The 25488-nt window shown below is 38.7% G+C and overlaps 1 protein-coding gene across 3 annotated transcripts; it reads right to left on the reverse strand.

Annotated features, from left to right (window-relative positions):
* Positions 1 to 8842: 8842 nt before the first annotated feature.
* Positions 8843 to 25264, reverse strand: smad2 (SMAD family member 2). Of its 3 annotated transcripts, none has more exons than XM_026297017.1 (11): positions 25096 to 25264; positions 22340 to 22869; positions 18262 to 18351; positions 17247 to 17440; positions 16790 to 16924; positions 16521 to 16583; positions 16195 to 16248; positions 15719 to 15931; positions 15276 to 15413; positions 14303 to 14447; positions 8843 to 12863 (listed from the first exon to the last, which is right to left on the reverse strand). In XM_026297017.1, the coding sequence occupies exons 2-11, from the start codon at positions 22594 to 22596 to the stop codon at positions 12740 to 12742; spliced, it is 1413 nt and encodes a 470-aa protein (XP_026152802.1). In that variant the 5' UTR covers positions 22597 to 22869; positions 25096 to 25264; the 3' UTR covers positions 8843 to 12739. The 3 variants fall into 3 exon arrangements, 2 of the variants coding, with proteins under 2 accessions (XP_026152802.1, XP_026152801.1); XM_026297016.2 differs by having other exon boundaries at positions 16509 to 16583; XR_003295026.1 differs by lacking the exon at positions 8843 to 12863 and having other exon boundaries at positions 14312 to 14447; positions 14700 to 15413; positions 16509 to 16583.
* Positions 25265 to 25488: the final 224 nt, after the last annotated feature.

Consider the following 25488-nt stretch of genomic DNA (forward strand, 5'->3'; position numbering starts at 1 on the left):
ATACTTGTCTGACTTTGATTTCTGTGTGTCCCCAGAATTAAAAAGAAGTCTGCAGGGTCCAGGGCTTTTCCTATCAAACCTACCTCCCTCTTGACAGTAAACTCAGTTGAGGCCTTTAAATCTAAACCTAAAATAGTCACAATGAATTCTATTTAAACTAGTTTGTGAAATATTGTCTCTATGCTTCAATAACAAAATTGTCTAATTTTTGTTTTCACATTGTTCTTATGCCTGCTTCGTTCTCCTAGGTCTGTAAATTTTATGCTTATAAATAAAATTCACAGTTGAATTAAGAGACATCAGTTTAACTGAATGACAACTGACTCATTTGTTAAGACAAATGAACTCCTCTTGAATGAATAAATGTGCTATTTACACACCCGTTATTGGTCTATGCTTTTTATTTTAAACCGCAAACACACTGGCTGGAATCATCACATTTCTGTCAACCATCCACCCAATCTGTAGCAAAGTAGTGTAAATTGAGCTTTCAAGATGTATAGCTGGTGATTTCTGCCATCAAATTATTGTCCATCCACAGGAATAAGGAAAAATAAACCAGCAAATAGCAAAAACAAACAAAAAATAAGAGAAGTTACTGAAAGAGCTTGAAATGAGATGAGCAGAGGCGAGGTGGTCAGAGGATGGTAGCTCTGTTTCTCTGGCCTTATGTCTGACAACTCATGAGTGCAATAGGAGTGCACTTTAACACCTGAGTCCACCACATGCATGCACACGCATGTTCATATAAGGTCCTTCAATGTTCATTTGCTCTCTTTCATCTTTTAGTTTTATTAGTCTTTATTTGGACCTTCTCCTCCCTATTCCTTTGACATTACAAAACAGGCACACCTGATGTCTAGTTACTTGAAGACAAAAAGGGTTCTGTGAACTCTCCAAACACAGGAACAGCACTAGATCAACTCTTCACAGCACACATTCAATCATGCTACATCTGTCTCTTCTTACCTCTGTGGATGTCTTGTGTTTCTCTGGGTCCACATAATTTTCATTGTAGTTAATACAATGGTGCCGTCTAAAACGATCAAAGGGAATCTAGAAAAAAAAAAAAAGAAAGCAAAAAGGAAATGAATCATCGCTAACTTTGCAAGCACGTGTCAAACACATATAAGAATGAATAAGAATCTAAAATTTTAGCTGGCAAAATTATTTAAGAAACACAAATGTTATAATATATAGTGGTTATGTGCAGTAGATTGTATTGGCTAAAACAAGAAATTATTTTTGGAATGATTAGTGGCATCATGGCATGACATCAATTCTCAGGATTGTGCTATTTCTCATCTGTTCTGCGTTTATGCTATCATGTAGCTGGAATATAAAAGTCAAAAAATAAATCTTCTGAAAACACCACAGAGCAGAACAAACAACAGAGCATACACAAAAACAAATTACCTCCATGAAACAGGTGGTCATGATTTGCATAATCAAAAAAAAAAAAAAAAAAAAAAAAAAAAAAATCAATCAGTCTCCACACCAACAGGCCCTTTACATGGAAAACATTTGGACTTGTAGCAAAGGGACAAGTGCAGGTATGTTCTATTCAAGTGCCACAGTAAGCTACGATAGCAAAGTGATAGAGTTTCCAATCACAGCAGTGCTGGACACTATCAGAGACTTCCCTAGAAGACAAAAACGTCTATCAAAACGTCTAAAATAGAACCAAACAGAAATATACCCCATGAAAATATATAGCAAAAGATACAGGTAATGAATCAACAACCCACAGTTTTTGTAGAGATGTGACCCAGCATTGCTAAACAGAATGTAACTATTTGTACTTGGCATTTATTACATTTATCACTGATACTAAAACAAATTAAATTGATCTGTGAGGTCCAGCCTCCACTGGAAAACACTGAGCCACCTATGACTATTTAATAACAGAAACAAATTTGTTGCACACAAAGCAGTCTCTGCTTCTTAATTGGACTCTTTAGTTATTCCCGTTAATGTTAAATACTGGCAGAGAGGGTTTAAAGACTCATTAAGACACACACATACACGCACACACCTTAAGGTTGTACTGCTGAGTGAACTATGCACACAGACACAGATACAGTACATACACAAAAACAATGTGGGAGTGCTATAACACACACAGGATAATTATTACCTTCATATGCAAATGCCTGCAGTGCCCGCCTGGCAGCCTGACGTTTTTTAAAGTGTGAACTTTTCTTATTTAATTAATTAAAACAATCATCAGTGAACTTTAAATTAGTCCAGCATAAAATAATCATTTCCGCTCTGTGTGTATGGGTGTACTGTATGTGTATGTGTGTGTGTATGCATGCATGCATGTGTGTGTTAATAATTAGCAAGCAGTAAAGCGGCTGTGTTAATTGCATTTAGGATCCTGCCTGGGGAGAGAGAGAGGGGAGGAACAGAGCAAGAGTGAGAGAGAGCGTGAGAGAAAAAGAGCAAAAAGAGTGCGAACTAGTGAGAGAGGGTGTGTAAGAGAGAAACACTCTCTCTTGTTCCTGAAATAGAGAATTCCCATGTATTCCGAGATATAAAATGGAGCGTGGAGCCCTGAGGAGCAGGAACACACACATACAGTCTCACTCACACATACACAAACACACATACACAGCCCCTGGGAGGACGGAGCTAACCTTAATTAGCCTAACTCTGTGGTGAAATTGATTGAAATGCAGAACATCAATTATTAAGCCTAACTGTTTTCATAACCCCACACACACCCTGCCATGTAGCACATGTAGGGGGAGAGAGGGGAGGGATAATAGGGGGGTGGAGGTGTGTTATGATAAGAAAGAAAAGGTGTGAATTTATGTTTCTGTTTGCAAGCGTGTGCTACAGTATCTGATTGCAAGAAGAGCAAAGAGATAAGACAACACATATCAGTTCTAAGCACTGAAAAAACAGCGTAACGTACAGATGTTTAGCTACATTCATGCACATATGTGACTTGCTTTGGATCCATCAGAAAACCTATCAGCTCACGCTGTCACTTTGCACTTCAGAGAGAAAGAGCAAGAGAAACAAAAGATTAATGAAAAGTTAGAAGAGATGTCAAAACAAAGGAGTGTAAAGTATTACATCAACTACATTTAAAAAAAAAAAAAAAAAAAAAACAGTAATACCTCCAATTTATATCTACTGTAGACTGGCTTTCTTATCTTTTTCTTACTAGATGATTTTATTCACAGTCTACTGGGTAACAGAACAAAAAGGAAGAACCTTTAAATGTAAAAATTTTTTAAATGTAATAATTAGTCAAAATAGCCCTAAATTTAACCCCCAAAGAAATTACTACTTGATCAGGTGTTTTTATGCATTTAATGATAAAAAATGAAGTATTAACATGATCCAACGGGGAGTACTACAATACCATTTCACTAATCTATACCTTGACTGAATAACTGTAGCCCCGCACAGCATGACTGACAGGTCTGAACATTAACCACAAAAACTAGCAGGTGCATGTCTGACTAAATCAGAAGAACTATAGCATTGCATATGGAAAGTATTTTTGCAAAATTAAGCATTTCTATATCTCCAGCAAAGTTTTCCATTTACATGAGCTCACATAATGTACAAACTTATTACTGTGCAGCTTCCTGTAAAGGTGACCCCATCTCCCTAACAAACACTGCTGCTATCCAGTGACCTTTTGAACCCACCCACAGTGCAGATCATGAGTGGGTGACAGTGATTCAACCAGAAACATACTTCCTGCTGGTTCATCCTAATGGCTTGTGGTTAGTTGAACCGTTTTGGGATACAGTAGACCTCACAGGCGACCAATAGGAAAAAAAAAAAAAATGTTTGAACTCCACTTTCCAAATTGATCTGCGGTAAAAGGATTTCAACCTAAAAGAGCTTTTAAAAAAGTACCAATAATCCAAGAACAATTTGGTCATTAGCATCACAAGTTTGAGGATAGTTTTTGATTTAACCATTTCAGACTTTGAAACAGCTAAGTGACAGTGAAGTAGCCTAGTGGTTTACTTAATGGCTTTAACAATGACACATCCAGGCCTAGGCCACTTAGTATAATCTTTTAACATTTTACGACGTGTCTCAGGAGCATGATTGTGACGAACAGGTTTCAGTGTTACAGCTGTGCATGCATCAGTTTGTCCAGCCCAAGGGTCAGTGAGATTTCCCAATCCAAAGAACATCAAGTTATCAGCACGGTAAATTTTATGAAGGCGTTTTATTATTATCAATTATATGTTTTATAGATTTAATTAACACACTTTGAGGACGTACTGGCATTGAGACATCACCACTCTTACAATAGCTGGGGCTTTAGTCTCCGTTTCCTGTTCTTCACACAAAAACCCTGATATGAAACCGGGAACCAGTATTACATAGTTGAAAGGTTCTTTCTGGCCACAGGCTTTATTGGGTATTTCAAACTGGCATCACTCATGGAAAGAAATTCTATCAAGTACATCACGCAGATGCCCATCATAGAAAAGTTGGAAGTCACAAGTTGGAAAAAAATATTTAATATTTCGTAGTTACCCACAGTTCTGACACAGATCAAGTGAATACAATCCAAATTTGGTGCTGAATAATTCACCATGACCTCAACATCATCCAACAGTTTTTGGATCAGTGGGAACACTCACTGTTCAGTGCCTACCTTTACTAATGCTGCTGTGGTTATCAGTAAATTCTTTCAGCCAGGGTCAAAAATCCTGTGGAAAGCCTTCCCAGAAGAGTGAGGGCTTTTTAGCAGCATATTAATGCCACTGTGGTATAACTTTGGAATGCTATTCTTACCCCGACCACACAGCAGATACTTTTATTTCCCATGGTAAGAAAAGACCTGCTGTAAGTAATAATATTAACAATGGCTTTGTTTTATTCATCTGTCCCAATAAGCCAAAGATGCCAGTATGAAGGTTAGACAGCTTTCACCACAACAGTACCCTGACAATTATTAATTTTACTGATGGCTGTCAAAATATCATGAAAAAGGACTCTTTGAATAAGAAGGGACAGCAAAAGTATATATACACACACACACAGTCCTGAGAAGAAATCTAATCAACTACATTAAGTGAACTCTTGTGAGACTTATGGGCAGATTTTCTCTATCAAAGCTCCACATAACGAAGCTAGAAATATGGATGTTTTTATCCACAACTCTCTAAAGTAACAATAATTAAACTGGCATTGTGCATCTCCCCTGTTAAATCTTAACCAAAGGAGTCCTGCAGTTCCAGAAACTGCACCTCCTCTTTACATATGACCAAAGCATGTCCTGTCTCCCTGACTCAATGACTCCCTGACCTCCAGTCTATCTTTGTCCCAGCACTGCATTGCCACGACCCACTGAGTCAGTGGAAAACTCATTTAGGACTAATTACATGGGCAAGGCTTCTGCCTCTCTTACTTTCTTTCACTGAGGAAGGCACTTTCTTTCTTTTTCCCCTTCTCTTTTCTACTTCACTCTCTCACTGTCCTTTTCTCTTTGCTCTCTCATTTATTCTCTCCTCATGCTCCAGTTACAGGATCAAGGTAGCCCTGCACTACCAGTCAGCCAGAACACACACACACACGCGCACACACGCGCGCACACGCGCGCACACGCGCGCACACGCACACACACACACACACGCGCGCACACACACACACACACACACACACACACACACACACACACACACACACACACACACACACACACACACACACACACACACACACACACACACACACACACACACACACACACACACACGATATCCAACACTCTAGTGTGGCCAAGAGGCCACAGGTACACAAGTACAAAGGCTTTTAGATGGTGCATTGTTGTTTCCTCAGGGTCACCCATAGGTTAGGGCCCAGTCTTAATTAGCTGACATAACTTATACATGATTACCCTTCTCCAGGTGCTCTGCCCCAGACACACAAAAGTGCCTTTCTAAGACCTAAAGCCAACATGCCCACACATATTCTGTACAATAGGTAACACCCCCTTAACCCAGTCCATGAAAGATACACACACTACACTGAACAACGTGTCTAAAGTTTAAAATCAAGGGACAAGGTAGGTGAAATGTAAGGAACCCTGGGAGGAACCTTACCCCCGGACATCAGACGGCACAAAAAAAACAACGTCAGAAACAAAAGCCATATTAATGATAGATGACAGTCTGGGGTTAGAGCTCAGGTCGTATGTCAGGACCTTCACTGCTTTGTCACCAGCAATCAAAGATGGCAGACAGGGGGAGAGTTAAATGTATTTTTAAAAATCCCAATCCCTGAATGACAGGTGGGATATTTACATTAGATATACGGTGGCTTCAGAAACTGTTCAATGTCCTCACCTTGATAAAATTGGTATTTTGTCCATTATTTCTGTGCAATAACTGATCGTGACAAAAAAAAATTGCCTTCAGAATTTTTTGTAAATTTATTAAAAATCAATTATTCAAATTTCTCACAGAAGTATTGAGATCCTTTTCTCTGGCACTTCAAATAGTAGTTTATTTTAATTATTGTTAAGATAAAACACATCTTGGTGGCAAACTCTATTGATTAGACATAAATTAGAAAGGCTCACATCTGTGTATAAAAGGTTCCACAACTCATACTGCAGGTCAGGACAAAAAGAAAGCCAATAAGTCCTCAAGCTGCTGTTGATTTTAATTTATCAACCTGAATTATTGCAACCTGTTATTGGAAAACATTTTGCATTTGTAGCCGCTACTATAGACGGCATGGTTACAGCATGTCCAATCGATATGTAGCCCAAAGAGCAGACGCCACAGTCACAGGAATTAATGTCCTTGTGTCTATAAACCAGTCAGAAACATAAACATAAACTGAAATCTGTTCAGCAACCACAAGAGATAAAAATGACTGCCACCATTACCAGTCTATATTACACTTCCAGAAAGTTTAGGCACACTCAGGATATGGTATTAATTTGTTTGGGAAATGCTTACTGCTCTGTACTGTAATAGGACTCAGGGGAATGAATGAGATTCAAGGCCAAACCATAAGAAAGGAGGGCGAGCATCAACATCAACAACTTAATGATTCTCTGGTAATGGAGCGCAAGCGGGTCACTTAGAGTCCTCATTCTGGCAGACAAAAACACACTTTACACAAACACAAATGGCATTATGCACACTAACACAGATGCAAATGTGAAGACCCGTTAGTTACATACACAAAACACATGTAATGGGGAAAAAAAGGGAGCATGGTGAGACAGGAAATCCAGAAACTATAGATAAAAATTTTCAATTTTACTAAATTTGGCACATTTACACCAATTAATATGTTTTCCCCTGATTAGGTAAATTAACAACAGCAATGTACATGCACACTGAGGCACAGTCTCTTCAAAATCAGACTGTTCACTCCAAGTCCACCAAACCTTTTAACTGCAAAGGGTTTTAATGCATTTTAATGTCTCTGGGATGTTTAACTGCAAGGCCGTCATTTTGCTAAGTAGCCTGCTGCACTGTGTCCAAAAGGGAGGGGTTAAAGGTTTCACTCACTGACAGTAAACAAATCTAAATAATTCAGAGGTAGAAATTAACATTTTATTTATTTGTTATTTATCAATTACTGCTTCAAGGTTGTAATCTAGAGTTTATTTGTATATGAGTTTGAGTGCACATAGTGTATGTATGTATGTATGTATATATATATATATATATATATATATACACATAGTCTGAACTGTGTATAAATAGAAGTTTAGTTGCCAAAGTATGTTTTGCGTAAAAACACATTTAAACATTCAAAGATGAGTAATCACGGGCACCATTTCAATTAGGAGAATGAACACTGCCAAAATAATTTTGCCTTGATGAATCCATGCTGAGGCCTTTCATTAGTGTGCTTCTACCTCCCTCTACTGGCTATTAAGGTGAATTACATCTAGCACCACTAAAAGAACAGTTTGTTTCAAATGCCAAAGCTTGTGGTTATGCTGTTGTCACATGGATGTATACTGTAACAAGATTAAGTACATTTACTAATAAAACTGCTGGACATTTCAAAATAAACTGCATGGTGGCTACATACCAGCACGATGACAGGCAGCCTGACTGTAACTAGAGGGCTGTGCTCGGTTCGTAACTGAACTATGGCTCCCACTGCTGTTTATGGAGGGACGTTAGAGGGAAAGTTAGTGAGCAGTGGTTTATTTTGGGCTTACCTCAAGACGACACGCACGGCATGCTGGTTCTCAAGACCCAAACAAATCAGCCAAACAAGTGGTGTGTTGTCCTTCAAGTTAGGTTCTTTAGGTAACTGCTTAAACTAAAAGTTCTTCACACACAAGGGGAAGGGCAGCTATAGTTTAAACTCAGGTCCCCAGCGTGTTAAACCCAAACGCCTGTTTCAATCAGCCGCGAAATGGACTTTCACCTTCAACACACCTGGTTATTGCTGGCCCAATTAACAGATAAGCCCCGCCCCCTAGAGCCCGTCATTAGCGGAGGAAAAAAAAATACAGCGACAGGGTCGAAATCTGGAGGTAGAAATCTGGATTCAATCATTTAAAAATGACACAAATGAGGAAGGAATTATCCATGATTTATTTCCACATCAGAAAAATTCATGTAGATGGAATGGGGTTGGTTGAAAGTAATTATTTATGAGAGGAACAAAAGATACAGTTTCTACTCCAGTGTCTTCATAGGCAAAATCTTCTGCTAGTTTTTTTTATAGTTAGTGACAGTCAGACTGTGGACACGTGACGCTTGTCATGCCTCAGGAAAAACAGGAAAAGACTAAGACTTGCAAATATTATCTGCTGGCTAATCTAACTATGGTGAAAGTGATTTCGGTGTCAGACATGCAACACATACAACCACAGTTTACGGTTCAATTAAAACAGCTTTATTAGTGTACACTGTAAGAAGGTATCTGTATACGTAGAACAGTTGGAAAGCATATGAAGATCATCATCAGTGTTTGAAGAAGACAGAAATCCTACAACAGCTTGTTGTCTAATGGACTGATAGCAAGAAGAAACAAAAAAAGAAAGAACAACATGTATGATAAAATAAAGTACAACTATACAATAACAACACTAGTGACATGTAAAAACTTCACTTTCTCCAAAAAGCCACCATTTGGAACTTCAACAGAAAGAGGCTTGTTTGGGGGATACACAATTGTCATCACAATTAAAAAAAAAAAATACAATAAGCTATCAGTAAATAGTAACATGGACCCTCAGCATGTGTAGATATAACCTACATGAAACACCATTTGGTCTTATCTTCCATCTCCAAAAGACAGACTTTTTTAGGAAGCGATAAAATCTGGTTGGTTGTGAGCTACAATGCTAAGTGGCACTCCTTTAAAAAAAAAAAAATCAAAGAATACAAAGGCTTTTGCTGGACCCTGGCAATATGGATAAAACAGTATGTCTTGCAATCAGAAAATGCACTCTATATTCCTTGTATGTTTCTGAGTATTGTCTCTGCATAGAACAAACATTTGAGTTAGCAATAATATAACATCCTTGAAAGGAAATATTACATTTTAATTTTAGCATGTGTAGCTGCTTTGGCAAAGTCCAGTCAACTTTTTCTCTATTGTATGAAAATGGGGAAGGAAAAAAAAAAAAAAAAAAAGACGTGGACAGAGATACACATACAGAAAAGCAAACACTGGTTAAACATGATTATGGTACAGCTTTTCAAAAACTCTACAGTTCAGGGTCAAAACAAAAACAAGATTGTCCACCGGACCAGCTTTTGCTTGTGAGAGTTTTTAAAAAGTGTCAATTTTTAATTTGGTTTTGTTAAAGTAAACTGCCCTGTAGGAGAAGAAGTCATACACTGTTTTGAAACCTTTATCAAACTATATTTTTTACATTTCCCTCGCATTACAGTCATGAGTAATTAGGGTAAAACATGTGAATGTGTTTACATGCACCACCACCACTGTGCAACAAAGTAAAGACCCTCATCAGGTTGGAGAAACTCAAAAAAAGATAAGTGGAATGTGACAGTATTCACCAAGATTGTGTACACCTAGTTGCATTTACATATCCCACCATTTTTCATGATAACATTCTGCTTATGTAGTCAACCCTGGGATATGCATAAGGAATGCACTTACAGTAAAGAGGCTTCAACTGGAATGTAACATACTTTGTCAATGCAGACACAGTCACTGTAAATTACCAGACTATAACTTACAAGACTCAAATAGCTGCAGAACTGAAATTGGCAGATTTTATACTGTGTCCTGGAATGTCCAATGTTACTAAAGTAAGACAAAATGGAACTAAGTCACCTTCAAAAGTCAGAGCTTTTGAATTTATTAACAACTGCCATGGTACTGAAAATTAATACTGTAGCTGCTGGTTTAAATCCTAATGACTCCAAGGAGACAGAACTGTAGTTGTTTGATTTTTCTAAAACCCATGGCACATTGAAAACATTTAACAGGTATCTTAATTTGTGGAGTTAGGCAACTAATTAAGCCATTTAATGCCTGAAAATTGAAGATATTAGGGTCTCATCAGCAGTTAGACATTTGACACAGTGGATCTGGAGTATATAGAAAATAGTGTAAAGACTTGGGTCACACACTGGGAATAGAAACAATACTAACAGTAAGGCAAAAACTACCTTTTGCAAACAGCAACAATAGCTGATTCCAAGTTTTTCTAGCCACTTTAACCATTTTAGCAGCCAAATGAAGTTTTCAAGAAAAAGGATGATAATTATGACTTTGACTTTCAATCAAGCACACAATTTCAACTTAAAAACCGTTTTCAGTGGTAAATTCAGGGAAAAGTTTATATCCTATGCTACATACATCACACATCATCATCATCATAATCATCAAGCTGTGATCATTTCAAGCAGAGGGAATATTCTAAAAAATGACTTCAAATAAAAAAAAGCTTTCAAGGTTTTAAATATATTGATATTAAAAAAATACATGGAAATACAAAAACATAGCTATATCAGTGTGTAAAGAAAATAACTGTGTACTATAACTAGGTTGTTAAATACTTAAAGCTTGAATACTTTAAAAAGATTTGGACTCTAAAATATGAATGTAAGTATCAGCTGGCATTTAGATCAGGGCAGGAACTAAAAGATTAAAATAGAATGAATGTGGCAGAAACTTTTAATAAGCCAATTCAGACAATGTAGGGACAAAAGAAGGAATATACTGAATATAGTCAAGATTTTTTAACTTATCTTGAATTGGGCTTTTCACCATTCCTATCTGTACATTTCAATGCATATCTTGTATTCTACAATAAAAGCATCTTTCTTAATGGTGCATAATTTGGGGGCAGTGCAAATACAGTATATAAGCCATTTTTAGTCGCTCACTGGAGGGCCTCTATCAGTAAAATGTCAATAATTGGGAAAGCGTGCATCAGTCCAAGCATACGATCAAGAGAGAATTTAGCATTTTCTACCTCTGAGAAATGTAAGCAATAGGTATTTTGTCATTATGTCTCTCAGACAGCAGGAGGCGACACTGAAACTTAGAATCTTTATATGGACTCCTGATAACTGTTTGATATACATCTCCCCTTCATATGAAAGGTGATATAATTATAAAAAAATATAATGGCGAGAATGTAAGGAAGTGAGAACAAGAGCATGCCAAGAGAAAACAGAGAGCGAACCTTGTTGGGCATCAAAAACTAGAGAGATGAAATGGTTAACTATGGATAACTGTTTATGCATTTATTACTGTCGAAACGTTCAAAGATTTTAACTCTGACATGTCATATGCTCTTGCTCTAAGGTTTCCTTATCTTACTCATTCCAGTTATGTTTGCTGGTTAGGCTGTGGCAACTTCAAAATAAAACCTCCCCACAGAAGAAGTAAAGACACACTCCTTTGCTACAGTTCTGATCCACACTCAGAAATCTGTCCCACTACACATTTGCTGAACAGGATGAGTCAACATTTAAGCACAAAGAGGAAATGATTCATTGTTATGTCAAAAGAGTTGTGTTAAGTGACACATTAATTGCAAATGAATACGTATTACAGAATAAGTGTACCATCGGTCTCCCTTATTATAGCTGACCACTGTGCAGCCCAGCAATGACAGCAACTCGGGACTGACTGGGAGAGAAGCAAGAAAAGTAATCAAAATATAATGGAAGTTTGGTCACCGAAACCAAGAAAGGCTAAGAAATTCATGCCCAGGCGCAGAGTTGACTTTGGTTGCACTTGAGCCCAGAATGGCAGTACTACAACTGGTCAACCTTGTGTAAACAGAAATCTTGACACAGAATCAAAGCTTGTGCTGTGGGTAGGGAACAGGCAAGGTGGTCTAGTGGTTGGAGTGGATGCTGTTGTGTCACAAATGTGGACAGTAAAGCTCTTCCTTGGTGTTTCCACAACAGAGCAAATACCAAAAACATTGATCTAAGCTGCTGCATTATGACATCACTCTCCTTTCATTTTGATATTGCAGGGTGTTCAACTATTAGGTCCTTGATTACTAGATTGTCAGCCTGAAGTAGATCCAACAGAGCCAAAGGGTAATCAGGTCCAATGTGACATCACTATTAAAATTCCACTATTGAATGGAAGTCTTATCATTCTCTCATCCTCCAGGTTCAATGTGTAATTGTTTTTTGTTTTTTTTTTTCTTTTTTGTTTTTTTTTTAAAATGTTGAGAGTACGTCAGTTTAAGACTGTATGGTTGTCTTTAGGATATACTGTTCAAAGGGGAAACATCCGTTTGACTCTGTCCGCAGCAGCGGGACAGTGTTTAGGACATACTCGAGCAGCGCACCGAGGGTGATCCCATCTGGGTCAGCACCTTATCCAACCACTGGAGGGGGCCATTGAGATGCAGCTCAATCCAACAGGGGGTGCTGGTAACTGTCTGACGTCTGTTGGGATAAAACAGCATAAAGGTAAACACAAACCTCCAACTAGTTCTACTTGGTGTAGCTCTTGTTAAAAGTGGAAAAGCATGGACCTTTAGTGTTAACTGACCTACCATTACCATTTATAGAAGATGACATACCTTTTTTTTCCATACAGGTATAATTCCATCAATATATAAAGCTACTAATGTTTCTGACAACATCTGTAAATAGTGGTAAAGTACTGTTCTTAAAGTAAATTGCCACAAATAAATGAAAAGTAAATAGTAGTTCCCACTGCCCATGTCTGACCAGACAACCAAACACAGCTGACTACTCCATGGTCCTGCCAGACTTGGCCCAGGCTCCACAGACAAGGGGCACACTGACTGTTACCCAGCTATACAGCAGAATAACCAGAATAACCCTAGTCAGTGAGGACAAGCCAAAACACCCCCCACCAACACTGCTGTCTGGCTGTTGGGAGGCTACACACAAAGCAGGGCAAGGAGCAGAACAGGAGTTTGCCGAATGGATAGTTGGACAACCACAGAGACAGGGAGATAGACGAGAGCATGCACAAATCTAAAACTATCAGTTAGCCTGCTCCCATTTATTGACTCTAGATTTTGATGTATGAACGTAAAATATATATGTATTAGTTAACTTTAATAACTAATGTCTCTCTCATTTCCCTATTTGCTAAATACAACTGTGACAGATTCAAGCTACATTTTCTCTGTGCAAAGGAACTGCTGATAAAATCTAAACTGACTCATCAGCATCGTACTTGTAATCTATACCTGAGCCTGATGGGAAGCTGCCAAGATCTGACGATTCAGCTAGGTTAGGATCTTAAGTATTTCATTATGTTAGAATTTACTGCAACAAAACCACTGAAACAACTATAACGTACAAAGTTATTTGGGCTTAAGTAGTTGTACCTATTTCTCATAGTTGCTGCTACTATATTTGTCATTTAATTTCACTTCAGTCCATTAAACTAAAGACATATGGCATCAGCCTGTGAGTCAGTGTTCAGGGCAGATGGTACAGTCACTGCATGTACCAGGCACACTTAGAAAGTCTTAGCTGTGATCTAGATAGATCAGTATGAGCTTAGCATAAATATTATGATAATTTAGAGTAACCTATTCATCACATGCAACCATTAATACATGCTAACTATTTTTTCATAATTGTGGCATAGTAAATAAAACACAAAAGACTTACTACCTGATCTACTACTATTACTGATCTACTACTAGCTGATCTCGCCATGTCAATTTTACCACAAACAAAAACTAACCAACAATATCCTGCACAAAAACCTCAAGTAATTTTTTTTTTTTTTTTTTTACCAAACATTGCCTGACTAGCATGGATGCACAAATAAAACCGTCTGTGTCTCATCTCTATATTCCTATTTTTCTGATTTCGGTGTGCTTAAGAGCATAACCCACCTGTACTCTGCTCCCCAGCCCTTGACGAAGCTCATCCTGATAGTGCACATCCTGGTAAGTTGGTAGACTGCCTCAAACCCCTGATTGACTGACTGGGCCAGCAGTGCAGCAAACTCCTGGTTATTAAAAATCTTCAGATTACATCCTACAAAAGGGGGGGAAAAAAAACAAAACAAAAAAAGACATAAGTATGAGGTATAGTCCAGTCATCACCAAAAAAAAAATGTATTCAGACTTAGGAGATGGACTGTACTGATGAAAATACATTCAGGGATTAGTGTATCCCTGATTATGTCTTATCTGTTAGTTTTTTATAAATACTCTAAAGGTTTGTCAAAAAATAAACTATGAATTATTGTACAACAATGTGTTTTCAAAACAGACAATTTTACTTCACCATGTCTTTGAACGCCTTGTGAATCTTGAGATGTGGGCGTATTGTGTGTTGGTGATTATTTTCCACAAGGCTGACAAATCCGACCCCTCTTTGAGATCCTTGTGTTTCCTCTCTGTACAATGGTGCGCCTCAGTAATGATACTGTTCGCAGTGCTCATTTGGCCAGGAATGAAATGTTCAAAGTTACATGGGTACAGATGAGTCAGGGTGTGTGGGTGAGAGTCTGAGAAAAACTGTCACATTGTGGAGGACATTCTTGCTCTTCCTCACACTTCATTTTCTTAGTATCAGGTGAAATAGAAGTCATGTATGACTATTCAGACAGGACTGTTTTCACCACAAAGGTGAGCCATTAAAAACTGTTCGAGTTGTTTTGGTGCTACTGAATCTTGTTCCTAATAGGGATTTCAAGCTGCAATATAAATGTTTTAGTAGCAGCTCAATCCACTTTCTGACAATAAATACCAACAAATATAGCTTATTAGAAAACAAGGCGAGAGTTTTTTTTTTGTCAATGGTATCAAATGCATCTGAGCTCAAAAATAAAAACAAGAAATACTATCAGTGTGTATAAACCTGGTGGTATCTTGCAGACAGTGGCAGGGTGCCAGCCGTATCGCTGGTTGCAGTTGGGGCTCTGGACAAATATGGCACTATCGCTGAGGCACTCGGCGAACACCTCCCCTCCTATATAGTACAATCTCACTCCGCGACCTGCAGTGTGTGAGGCAGGAAAATAATGTGTCAATAAAGGGACAAAAAGAAAGGTACACAGACATAAATCATGAAGAGAGCTTATTTTATTTTTAAAAGCTGACCATGACCTTTTATGATCCCCAAAACCTCCTTCCATACTCTGTAAAGACACTGTGAACTTTGCTGAACCACATCAGTAAAGAATCCGATGCTGAAAATGTGTGCTACAACACCTACACTGTGAAACTCCTTTGAAACTTTGTGCTGATAATTACATTTATGTGAATCGAGAAGTGTGTGTGTGTGTGTGTGTTTCCTTATACCTATATGCCTTCTTGTCATTTCAACAGTTGCATTCCTGTTAACATTGCTGAGAAGCCCTAGACAAAAGCGTTCGGAGTTGGAGGGGTCAGTAAAGCCATCCACTGTCAAAGAGGGCTGTGAAGCATGGAATGTCTCTCCAACTCGCTGGTTTAGCTCATAGTAAGCTATAGAGCACCAGAAAGCTGGTTCACTGTAGGTGACCGGCTGAAGGTCTAAAAGAAGTCAAGAAAGGAGAAAATATTTCACATCCTCTTCTTCTCACATCCTGTTTTTTTCTATTTCCTAAATCTGACTGCTTATGATCTCTGTCCATTTGCAAGAAGATATTTTCCATTAAAACTACCATGGGTTCACAATGAGTCAAATTATTTCTCACACATTTTTAAGAGTTCAAGACCTATATTTTGACTCACACTGAAACTAAAGAAAAAATATTAAAAAAAAAAAAAAAAATTTTTTTTAAATAAAGTCTTACCCAAGCCATGACTGACAGGCGACAGGGTGCTTGGTGACATTTCTGCTGGTGAGCCTGGGAGGACAAAAAAAGACCTCTAACACGTTTGTGTAATCTGTAATACATTCTATATAGATTGCATAAACTCTGCTGTTTCATGCAACTGATACTGTAGTGTTTTGTTCCCTGTTACAATATGTTTGTCAGCCCAAGAAAGTAATAGACAAGGAGAGGCTCTAAATATGAATTTAAGCTATCAAAATGGATCTGCCAGCTCTTTTTCCCCAATCAGTGATATACACAGCAACCCATACACTAGCACAGCACTGGTCTACCTGATTCCATACTTTGATTCATCTGCTGGTCACTGGTCTCTCCATCTTCGCTGATGTAGCCAGGTGGAGGAGTCTCTGTACACAAACATGGAATACATCAGTAAAAGCTATGTAAGTGTAATCACATGTACAGTGAAAAAACACAACCAAACTGGCAACCTTAACGTTAAACAACTTTCTACTGAAAATCAATCTAGTTTGCTGATGTGTCAGCTAACGCAAGAACTGGATGATGAAATAAAAAATGAAAAAAAATGTTACTTCTTGGCCTGCATACAGACCTGGTATATAGTTGTTGGGAGGATCTATGCCAGCAGGGAAGTTGGTGTTTTCAGGGATTGAGTTTGTAAAATCATCTAGAGGAGGAAGCTCTGTCAGAATCTCTGTATGGCGTGGCACCAGCACTGGAGGCAGCACTGAAGAGAGAAGGTAATGTCACTGATAGAGGCAAATATGTTCTGCAGTAAGTTTATAATTACATGCATGTCTTCTGTCTTCTTAATGTGCCTTTGCACCATCATACTTTTTTTTATACATACATGGAAACACAAAAATATACATCTACACTGATCTCCACAGCAAAACTGGAAAAACTACTAGTGGTAACATAACAGTTGCCACTAGTGATGATGATCACAGACTTATTAAAGGACAACTTATTGATAACAGCCAGAAACCATCAGATTTAGACAAAACCACTTTCACAAAACACACAACACAATTCTCAAAGATCCTTACCAGGTGTCTCCACTCTCTGGTAATGATAGGGATTGACACACACTTCATCTTTCTTAAGGTTGAAGGCATACTGGCAAGTGTCAATGGCCCTCAGCTCATGGTGGCTGTGGAGGTCGGGCCATCTCCACAGGCGGCAATAGATGACGTGAGGCAGGCCCTTGCGATGGGACACCTGAAGACGCCCATCCAGTGACCTGAGAAGGTTGGGAGAGAGGGTGGCTAACAGCTCAGTGATGTGCCCAAGTCTAGACAGGAGACTATGAGTGGAAGAAAATCCTAAATGTGTGTGTGTGCGTGTATGTGTGTGTGGCCTTTTTGGTTTCTTGTTTAGGTAGCATGTACCTTGGAAATATCCAAATAAAACAAAGACCTGCTAACTTGCCAACTGCAAGGGTTCATGGTGCTGATTGTGTTTTATGGCTTAACCTTGTTCTATAAAAATCACAGTTGAAAAAGGCCCATTGCAATGATTTCTAAATCTAATACCTTGCAAAAAATATATATATGTGCTTTGCACAGTGTTCTTTTCTGTTCCTTTATAAATCTAGACTTTACGTGACTAACCTCATTTTACAGAAAAAAAAATTATAGATAAAAGAGAACATCTCTATGGAACATCTTCATTTTTTTTAAATTAATAATCAAGGCTACCACTTAATATGATAGCAAAGGCTGTTAACATTACAGAGTTTACCTATTGCAGTTGCAGTTCTTACCGGACATTCAAATATGGCTTAACTATTTCCTTTTGCCTGTGTCATATCATACATTATTACATGATTACATGTAGCCATAAGGATGTATTAAGAAGGGTGACTACATTATAAACATTTTTTCGAAAGGCTTGGACAAAAATACTCAGACAAGTCAGCTTGTACTGATGCTACATAGAAATGGATGAAAAAATAAAGTCACACATAGGCAACATTATCTTCACACAGCGTAACCTTTGCAGCAGTGAAGAGATGCACTATAACTCGAGTCGCTGTGTATGTGTGTATGTGGTTGCATTCACCTGCTGTGGTCATGGTATCCGTACATGCCTGCAGAGTCCCACTGATCTATCGTGTGGCCTGAGCCTAGACTCCATAGATCTGAGCAATTGCTACAGACACACACACACACACACACACACACACAGACAGACATGCATACGCAAGTACGCACACAAACACAGGGACAAGACAAGTGCAAAAAGGGTAAAAATAAAAGCAAAAAGATGGTAAACATGAGATGTTTCATTCCAAATTAGTAGGATGACATCACCATTATTTACAGTTGGTCTTTTATTGACATGAAGGAAGGCAAAAACAATAGGTGGATGACAAATTCAAATCTGACAGTGATGTGGTGCAACCAGATGATACAGGGGGATAGATGGGAATGAACTGAGGTGGCCTGTTAAAACTAAGACAACAGGTGATACATGATGAAACAGAATTTGCTTTGTGCTGTCCTGTTCACATGCAGAAAATAATGTATGACTGTTTTAATCCTTTTTTGGCTTTAAGGCTGTCTGGTATTTGAAGTACAGATTTGTATGACACAATCAAATTTCTGTGGATTATTTCATATTTCGACAAGAAATGTGATGTGAAGCAACAAGTCACACAGGAAATATAAGCATCCACACAAGAATGACATGTGAATGAGGGAAATAAAGCAACTCAGACTACACAAAATCTGTCAGAATGTGACCACAGGGAGGAAAAAAAAACAAAAAAAAAACAAAAAAAAACATACAACACAAATGTGTGTGTATAACTGTCTGATCAGAGCAAAATAATTGCCAGACGTGTCTGTACAAGACCTGCTATCTCAACACTTATCACCCTACTCAAAGAGTTCTATAACTATCAGCTCCAAGTATACTATCTCCAGACACAGCTAATGTCTTGTCTTCTTCCTTTCTCACTTAAAGGTCACCAGTACAGTCACTACAGTGTTGGTCTGGTGAAAGCCCTCTTTCTGAGCTAGACTTTCTCATCCTTGTCCAGTCATGTCCAAGTCCCTCTGGATGAAAGATAAAACGCTGGGTCAGTTGTTTACTATATTATTTGCAGAACATCATCAGGATGTTTTTTGCACAGTAACAACACATACCGTTTTTAAAAAGATGAAACCTTTATCTCTCTCTGGGGTCATCCAGCTGCCCATGCCTGCCATCTCCAGACAAAGTTGAGCTGCTGCATTCTTCCTCAGACAAAAATCTACAAAGCCCTACACCTGCTATCTCCTGACAATTCTCCAGACCAGATACCCTCCTGACATCCCCCACCAACAAGAACTACAGCACAGCAATTTATCTTGGACTTTTATCAACCTTACTTCCTGATGTTCAAAGGAAAGTGTGCTGTGCATCAAAATGCCTGGAATGCAATCTGCCAGCAATTTACCGAGTGCTGTCAAATACCACATCTACACCTACATCGTTCTGCACACACCTATACTTCTGTTTAACCTCAATTCCACTCACACGTTGATGAACACCGTCTCATTTTAGTAAGAATCCGTTTTACTATGTATCTGTCATTATAACACAAACAGCTAACCAAACGTAATGAGAAAGGAATAAGTAACAAGTAATGCAAAACAAGCAAGATAATAAAAAAAAAAAATAAAAATAAAAAATTCCTTCCTCATTTGAGGACAGCAACAGCATTCAAGTAAATGCCTAACCACCATCACCTTATCAGAACCACTTCAAAAGCTATCTAGGTTACATTCCTCTGAGTGGAGAAAGAGAGCGGCCTGGCATCAGACACTTTAATCTCATTCAACTTCTGCACTTTATATGCAGTTGCCATTCTTTAAATTTAAAGCACCTCTCCTCACTTCTGCCACCTTTCTCAGCTACATTCTTAACTTTCAACTACCTCAGCAATCACAGCTGCAGACATAAATGTTCTTGACATACAATGTATAGTGGATATATGCTGTAGGGTCATCTTGAGTACATATCTAGCATATGGTGACCTTGATAGTTTAAGGTTTTATTAAGACTGCAATGTGATTAGATCAATCTGACCTCATTTACACAGACTAGATTGCTAAGAAATTACCCATTTACCAGAAACTAGTCAGACATGATGAACCACTGCACAAGCAATACATTAACACCACTTTTCTTTTTGTGTCATCTAACCTGATTCTCACACCCAAAATGAGGTAAATTCAAGGCAGCATATCCAAGCACAGTAACATACTGTTCTTTTGATAGATACATACCAAATTTACTCAGATCACATTATAATACCAGATATTAATAAATGGCCTTGTTTCTAATGTGCATTTCAATAGGTCAAAGATAAACCCAAGAAAGCCTGATGATCAAGAAGAGCACCCCTCAATGCAAAAAAAAAAAAAACAAACCCTCAACCAGTCCAGCTGAGTAAATTTGTAGTTGACGTGTGTGTAATGAGGCACAAGAAATAATTATTTCTCTGGAGGGATGAATTCAATTATTGATACTTCATAATTAAAGGATACTAGAGGAGATGGAGAGAAAAAGAAAGGCTGCATTTACACAGAAAATTTGAGAAGAGAAGCTCATGAAATCTTCACAGAGCAGCCTAGTTATCGCCCCTTTCTGCTGGTCCTCAGCGGATTGATTGACGTTAATCACATGCTCGTCATGGGGCTCCTATGACTACCACTTTTGTCATGATAAGGTTTCACCTGGTCTGGTGACTTGGCTCACATTGCACAATCATGCGACAAAGAAGAAATCTATACTAAAAGACACATGACCTGTGACATTTCAGGCCAACTATATATAGTACAGTATTAGTGGGTTAGAGTTTACAAAGGTTATTTAAAAAAAATTAACAAAACAAAATATACACAGTTTTTTGTTTAAAAAGGTAAAACTCTAATGACTTTGTTTCTATTTTTAGACATTTTGATTACTAGATACTAAGCTTGTCCAACAAAGCCAAGCTGTCAAGTTTTTTGCAGATTTTATTTCCAAATTGATGTCCACTAACAACACGTCTTCAGACCTGATCCAGGCACTACATACCTTCATTAAGCAAAGAAACCAATAGTACCACTTACACTCAGCTGCTGTCAGGATTTACATAAATGTGTGCCATTCATTACATGCAACAACATTTGCCACACACTGGATTCTGCTTTTTCCTTAAAGCAGTACAAGACTTTTTTTTTTTTTCTTTTTTTTTTTTTTTAAATATCATGATATCTAAACACACCCCATTTACAGGACATAGATACGAATGCTGCAGATAAACTCGTGCATGGCTAAACTTCACTATTACATTACATTAAAAACTGTCTAAAGTTATGTCTGGGGTCATTTAATTTCTTTTATAATTTAAAAACGTTTATAATCTTCTTATTTTAATTGAGTTAGTAGTCCTAAACAAGCTACAGTATGTCAACCTGTCTTCAATGGATAAAAAGTATGTATCTGCAAAACTTCACTATATAGGATCAGAGCACCACACCAGCAACTGAGCAGAATATAGCAAGCCTTTATCGATACTGCATATGATGTGTTTGCATGTGTTTTCTGCACATAGTTAATGCAAGTACAATTATGGCTGGCATCGTGTTGGAAATCTGTTTCCCCCTGTCAGGTTTCACTTCTGCTGACTATCTAACCTATGCCACAACAGAATGGGGAAGTTGAGCCATTTTTGCACAACAGTTTTCTCTCTGCAAGCCTGTGGGTGCTCGTCACCCTCTTTCTTACTTTAATGTGTGCTGACACAACTCACTACCCTGATCTGTATTGGTGGTATTGTGGTACACCAGTGCACACAGACGGCGGATGTGTGAATGTGAGCACAACTCAAAGTGTGTCAGTGCTGAAGCAATAAATCAGACTTTTAGAAAATATGAAAAAGGCTTTTAAGCAATTAAGAAGTTAAGGGATTTACGCAAAAATGTGGCACATTTGTTGGTCCCAGACTCTCAAACGTGAGACTTGCTGCTACGGTCTGTTTTACACCATTTAAAGTTTTGGTTTTGAACTGCTGGTGACAAACCATGTTATGAGTTTGTAAATGTGTACAAAGTAGATCCAGAGAAACGTAGGACGGAGAATGTGTGCATGTGCGCCCTCATCTCACCTGGGTATGGTCACACACTTTGTGTTGCTGTTCTGCGTGCTGATGGCTTTCTCTAGTTCATCCAGCTGTCCAGTCTTCTTCAGCTTCTTCACCAGGCTCTTCACAGCTTTTTCACACCATTTTTCCTCTTGTCCTCCTCCGTTCTGCTCCCCAACTCCTCCTATTCCTCCCCCTGCTCCCCCACTCCCTGCCGGAGTCTTCTTCCATCCCAGGAGCCGTTTCACTACTGGTGGAGTGAAAGGAAGGATGGAGGACATGGTGGCTGGTGTATGTGTTTGGGTGGATCTAAGTGTGTTTTGATGCCGCTATTAATCTGACAAAATTAGGAAAAATGGGAGAGGTGGAGGAATGCAATACAAGTGATGTTTGTCTGAATTCCTCGTGCTGATTGCAAGAAAAAAAATAACTATATATGTCAAATGCATGTAATATCTAATCAGAAACCAGGCACAGATCTTGAGGGGTTGTGCTAAAATATCACACTGAATGCACGAAGTGTAGGGAGCAGAGAAGAGCACATCCGAAGGAATCTAAGAAACGGAAGAGAAAATTCAGAAAAGAGAGCACACCAGAAGGGAAAACACACATTAGCACTTACGAACACCAAGACAGTTGAGATGATACCAAGTGTGATAAACAACTCAGTGCATACAGTAAAATTTTCCTCTGAAATGACGACACCAAATATGCCCACACATCCAGATTTATAAACAGTTTTATGCCCAGAGCCATGACTATCACATCTATCTGCGGCTAACTCTCCCACTATGTACAGTGCTACATTTATCAGCCAGGCTGGCAGTCACAGCACTATTGAAGCATTAACTGATTCTGATAGTAAGTTCAGAGGTCAGTCATCTTGCCAAACCACTCATTCAGGTAATTTCACACGGGAGCTGACGTTTTAGGATTGTATGATGTACTGGTTGCCTTGTGGATTCTGTGAAATAACTGGTGACATGCTCAAACCTTTTAAGTGTTTTACACAATGTGCATCTGCATGATTATTGATTTTACTCCACAAAGCAAGGGGTGGATGATCCTTTGTCACAATGTATGATTTATTTCTTTACTTAGTCAGCTTTTAAAAGCTCACTGAAGACAACTTAGTTATTAGGCAGGAGAGAAGTAACTGATGTGGCAAATCCACCTCAACCCTGAATTGTTCCTATAGCTGAGATATTTTGTTAATGAAAACAGTGTTGGTCAGGATTAAACTTAAAAGACACTGTTGGATGCAACGTGCTACCTTATTGACAAGAGCTGCAAATTTCATATGATTTTATAGGATACTGTCAACTATTTTGTCAGCTGACCACAGTTATGAATATTGCTAAAGAAAAGTACACCCTCCAGAGTGTTAGTTTGGGGCTGTGAAATGAGCTCTGATTTTGGATCCTTATGCTGTATCATAGCTCTCATATTACTAACAACATCTATTTTCCAACCTAATGAGGAAACACACATGCTCAGACAGAGCTAATTCACAAAGGACCCACAGAGAATACGCTAAGAAGTATTAAATCAAATAGGAAAATGTATCTTGCTCCATGGTCTCAGTCCACTCAAAACCAAGGCACTTTTGCTGTGTGTAGATCAGTGCAGCATGGCTGTGATCACTGAGACTTAAATAATACAGACACAACCGCTCAGTGATGCAGATTTCTCAACTGGGCTCCCGGGGAGGATGGGATAACTGTCCTTAGCATGTTACTCTGAAAGTCCAAGCTCCTTCTGAGAATTCAATTCACTGGGTTATCCCTTGTACTGCTTACTATTAGTGTAAGTGAATGAAAGGCATTAAGAGCAAGTTAGACCATTCCTTAAAAAAAAAAAGTGGTAGTCTTATCCCTACTTGTTGTTTGTCTAAACATCCAAGCATGCTATCCACTAGGCTCATCACACACTAACATTACAAACAAAAGCTTTTCAGATAAATAAAAAAAAAAAACAGTATATAAAAGTAAAATGCTGGATGCTGGTCAGTATTGGATAGTGATTGTAAAGTGATTCTGGACTGTGTTTATTCCTTTTGCTAAAGCTTGAGAGGATACACGAAGTGGGTGTTGAACTCTAGCAGCAAAAACCCTGCGGGCAACGGGGGCTAAGTTAAGTTAGCAGGGACAAAACCTTGTATGTGGGAGCCTTTGAGAGTGAACAGAAAGTGTTAATGTAAGGAACAAAAAGCACAAAACGTGCTGATACGGACACAATTCATATGTCTAAGTCGAAATGCTGACCACAGCAATCGAGGCCTTGTGGGCAAAACAAGCAACCTTATTTTGACTGCAACGTCGTGTCTTTTTGTGTGCGTGTGTGTTGTGTGTGTGTATGTGTGTGTGTGTATGTGTGTGTGTGTGTGTGTGAAACTGTCTGTTTGGGTTACTTCTTCTCCGAAAGCGTGCACATAACAAAACACACGGTTTGGAGAACAAACCAACGCTAACGGCGATTTAGACTAAACAGCCAGTGGATGTAGATTTTGACAACCCTCACAAAAGCGACTCGACTCGCTGCTACATGACATTTGCTTTCATCTACAAACATAATGAACATATTCAGGTTTCTTTTGTCTCAAAATGACTGACAGCCTCCCCCCCTCCTCGCCTCCTCCCCTCGCTTCCAAAAAAAGAGTACGAAAAAATCCGCTAGCAAGCTTGCTACTTTGTGTCACAGACAAATAAACAGGTCCGCTGCATGTTGTTTTTTTGTCGCTTTCAAATCAAATCCACTTCTTTGTTTCAAAACACACTTACCAAACCAGGAGGTGAAAGGACGCTGAACGGTCTCTCAGGTACCCGTCAGAAAAGCCAGCTTGTTCATCTTAAATGCAGCCACAGAGACTTTAAACTGTATTTTCCACCTCCGAGCCGCCGGGATGATGGCCCCTCATTCAAAGCTCAACCAAACATGTATCGCTTCTTGCAAAACATTAACGGCAAAGCGACGCAACAGCGCCCCGCCCCCTCTCTCTTTCTATTGGTGGAATCCGGGGATTTAGCTCGGTAATCTGCTGCCAGACGTGCGTCCTATTGGTTAGACGTCGTGTCCGTCATACGTTCTTACATACGAAGGTATTTGAGTGATGTTTATCCGTGGGTACCTTGATTGTCCTTTTATAATTGTATAAAACAGTGGTTGCTCAATAA

The sequence above is a fragment of the Mastacembelus armatus genome, chromosome 12 (genome assembly GCF_900324485.2).
Source record: "Mastacembelus armatus chromosome 12, fMasArm1.2, whole genome shotgun sequence".
In the NCBI taxonomy this organism is placed as follows: Eukaryota; Metazoa; Chordata; class Actinopteri; order Synbranchiformes; family Mastacembelidae; genus Mastacembelus; species Mastacembelus armatus.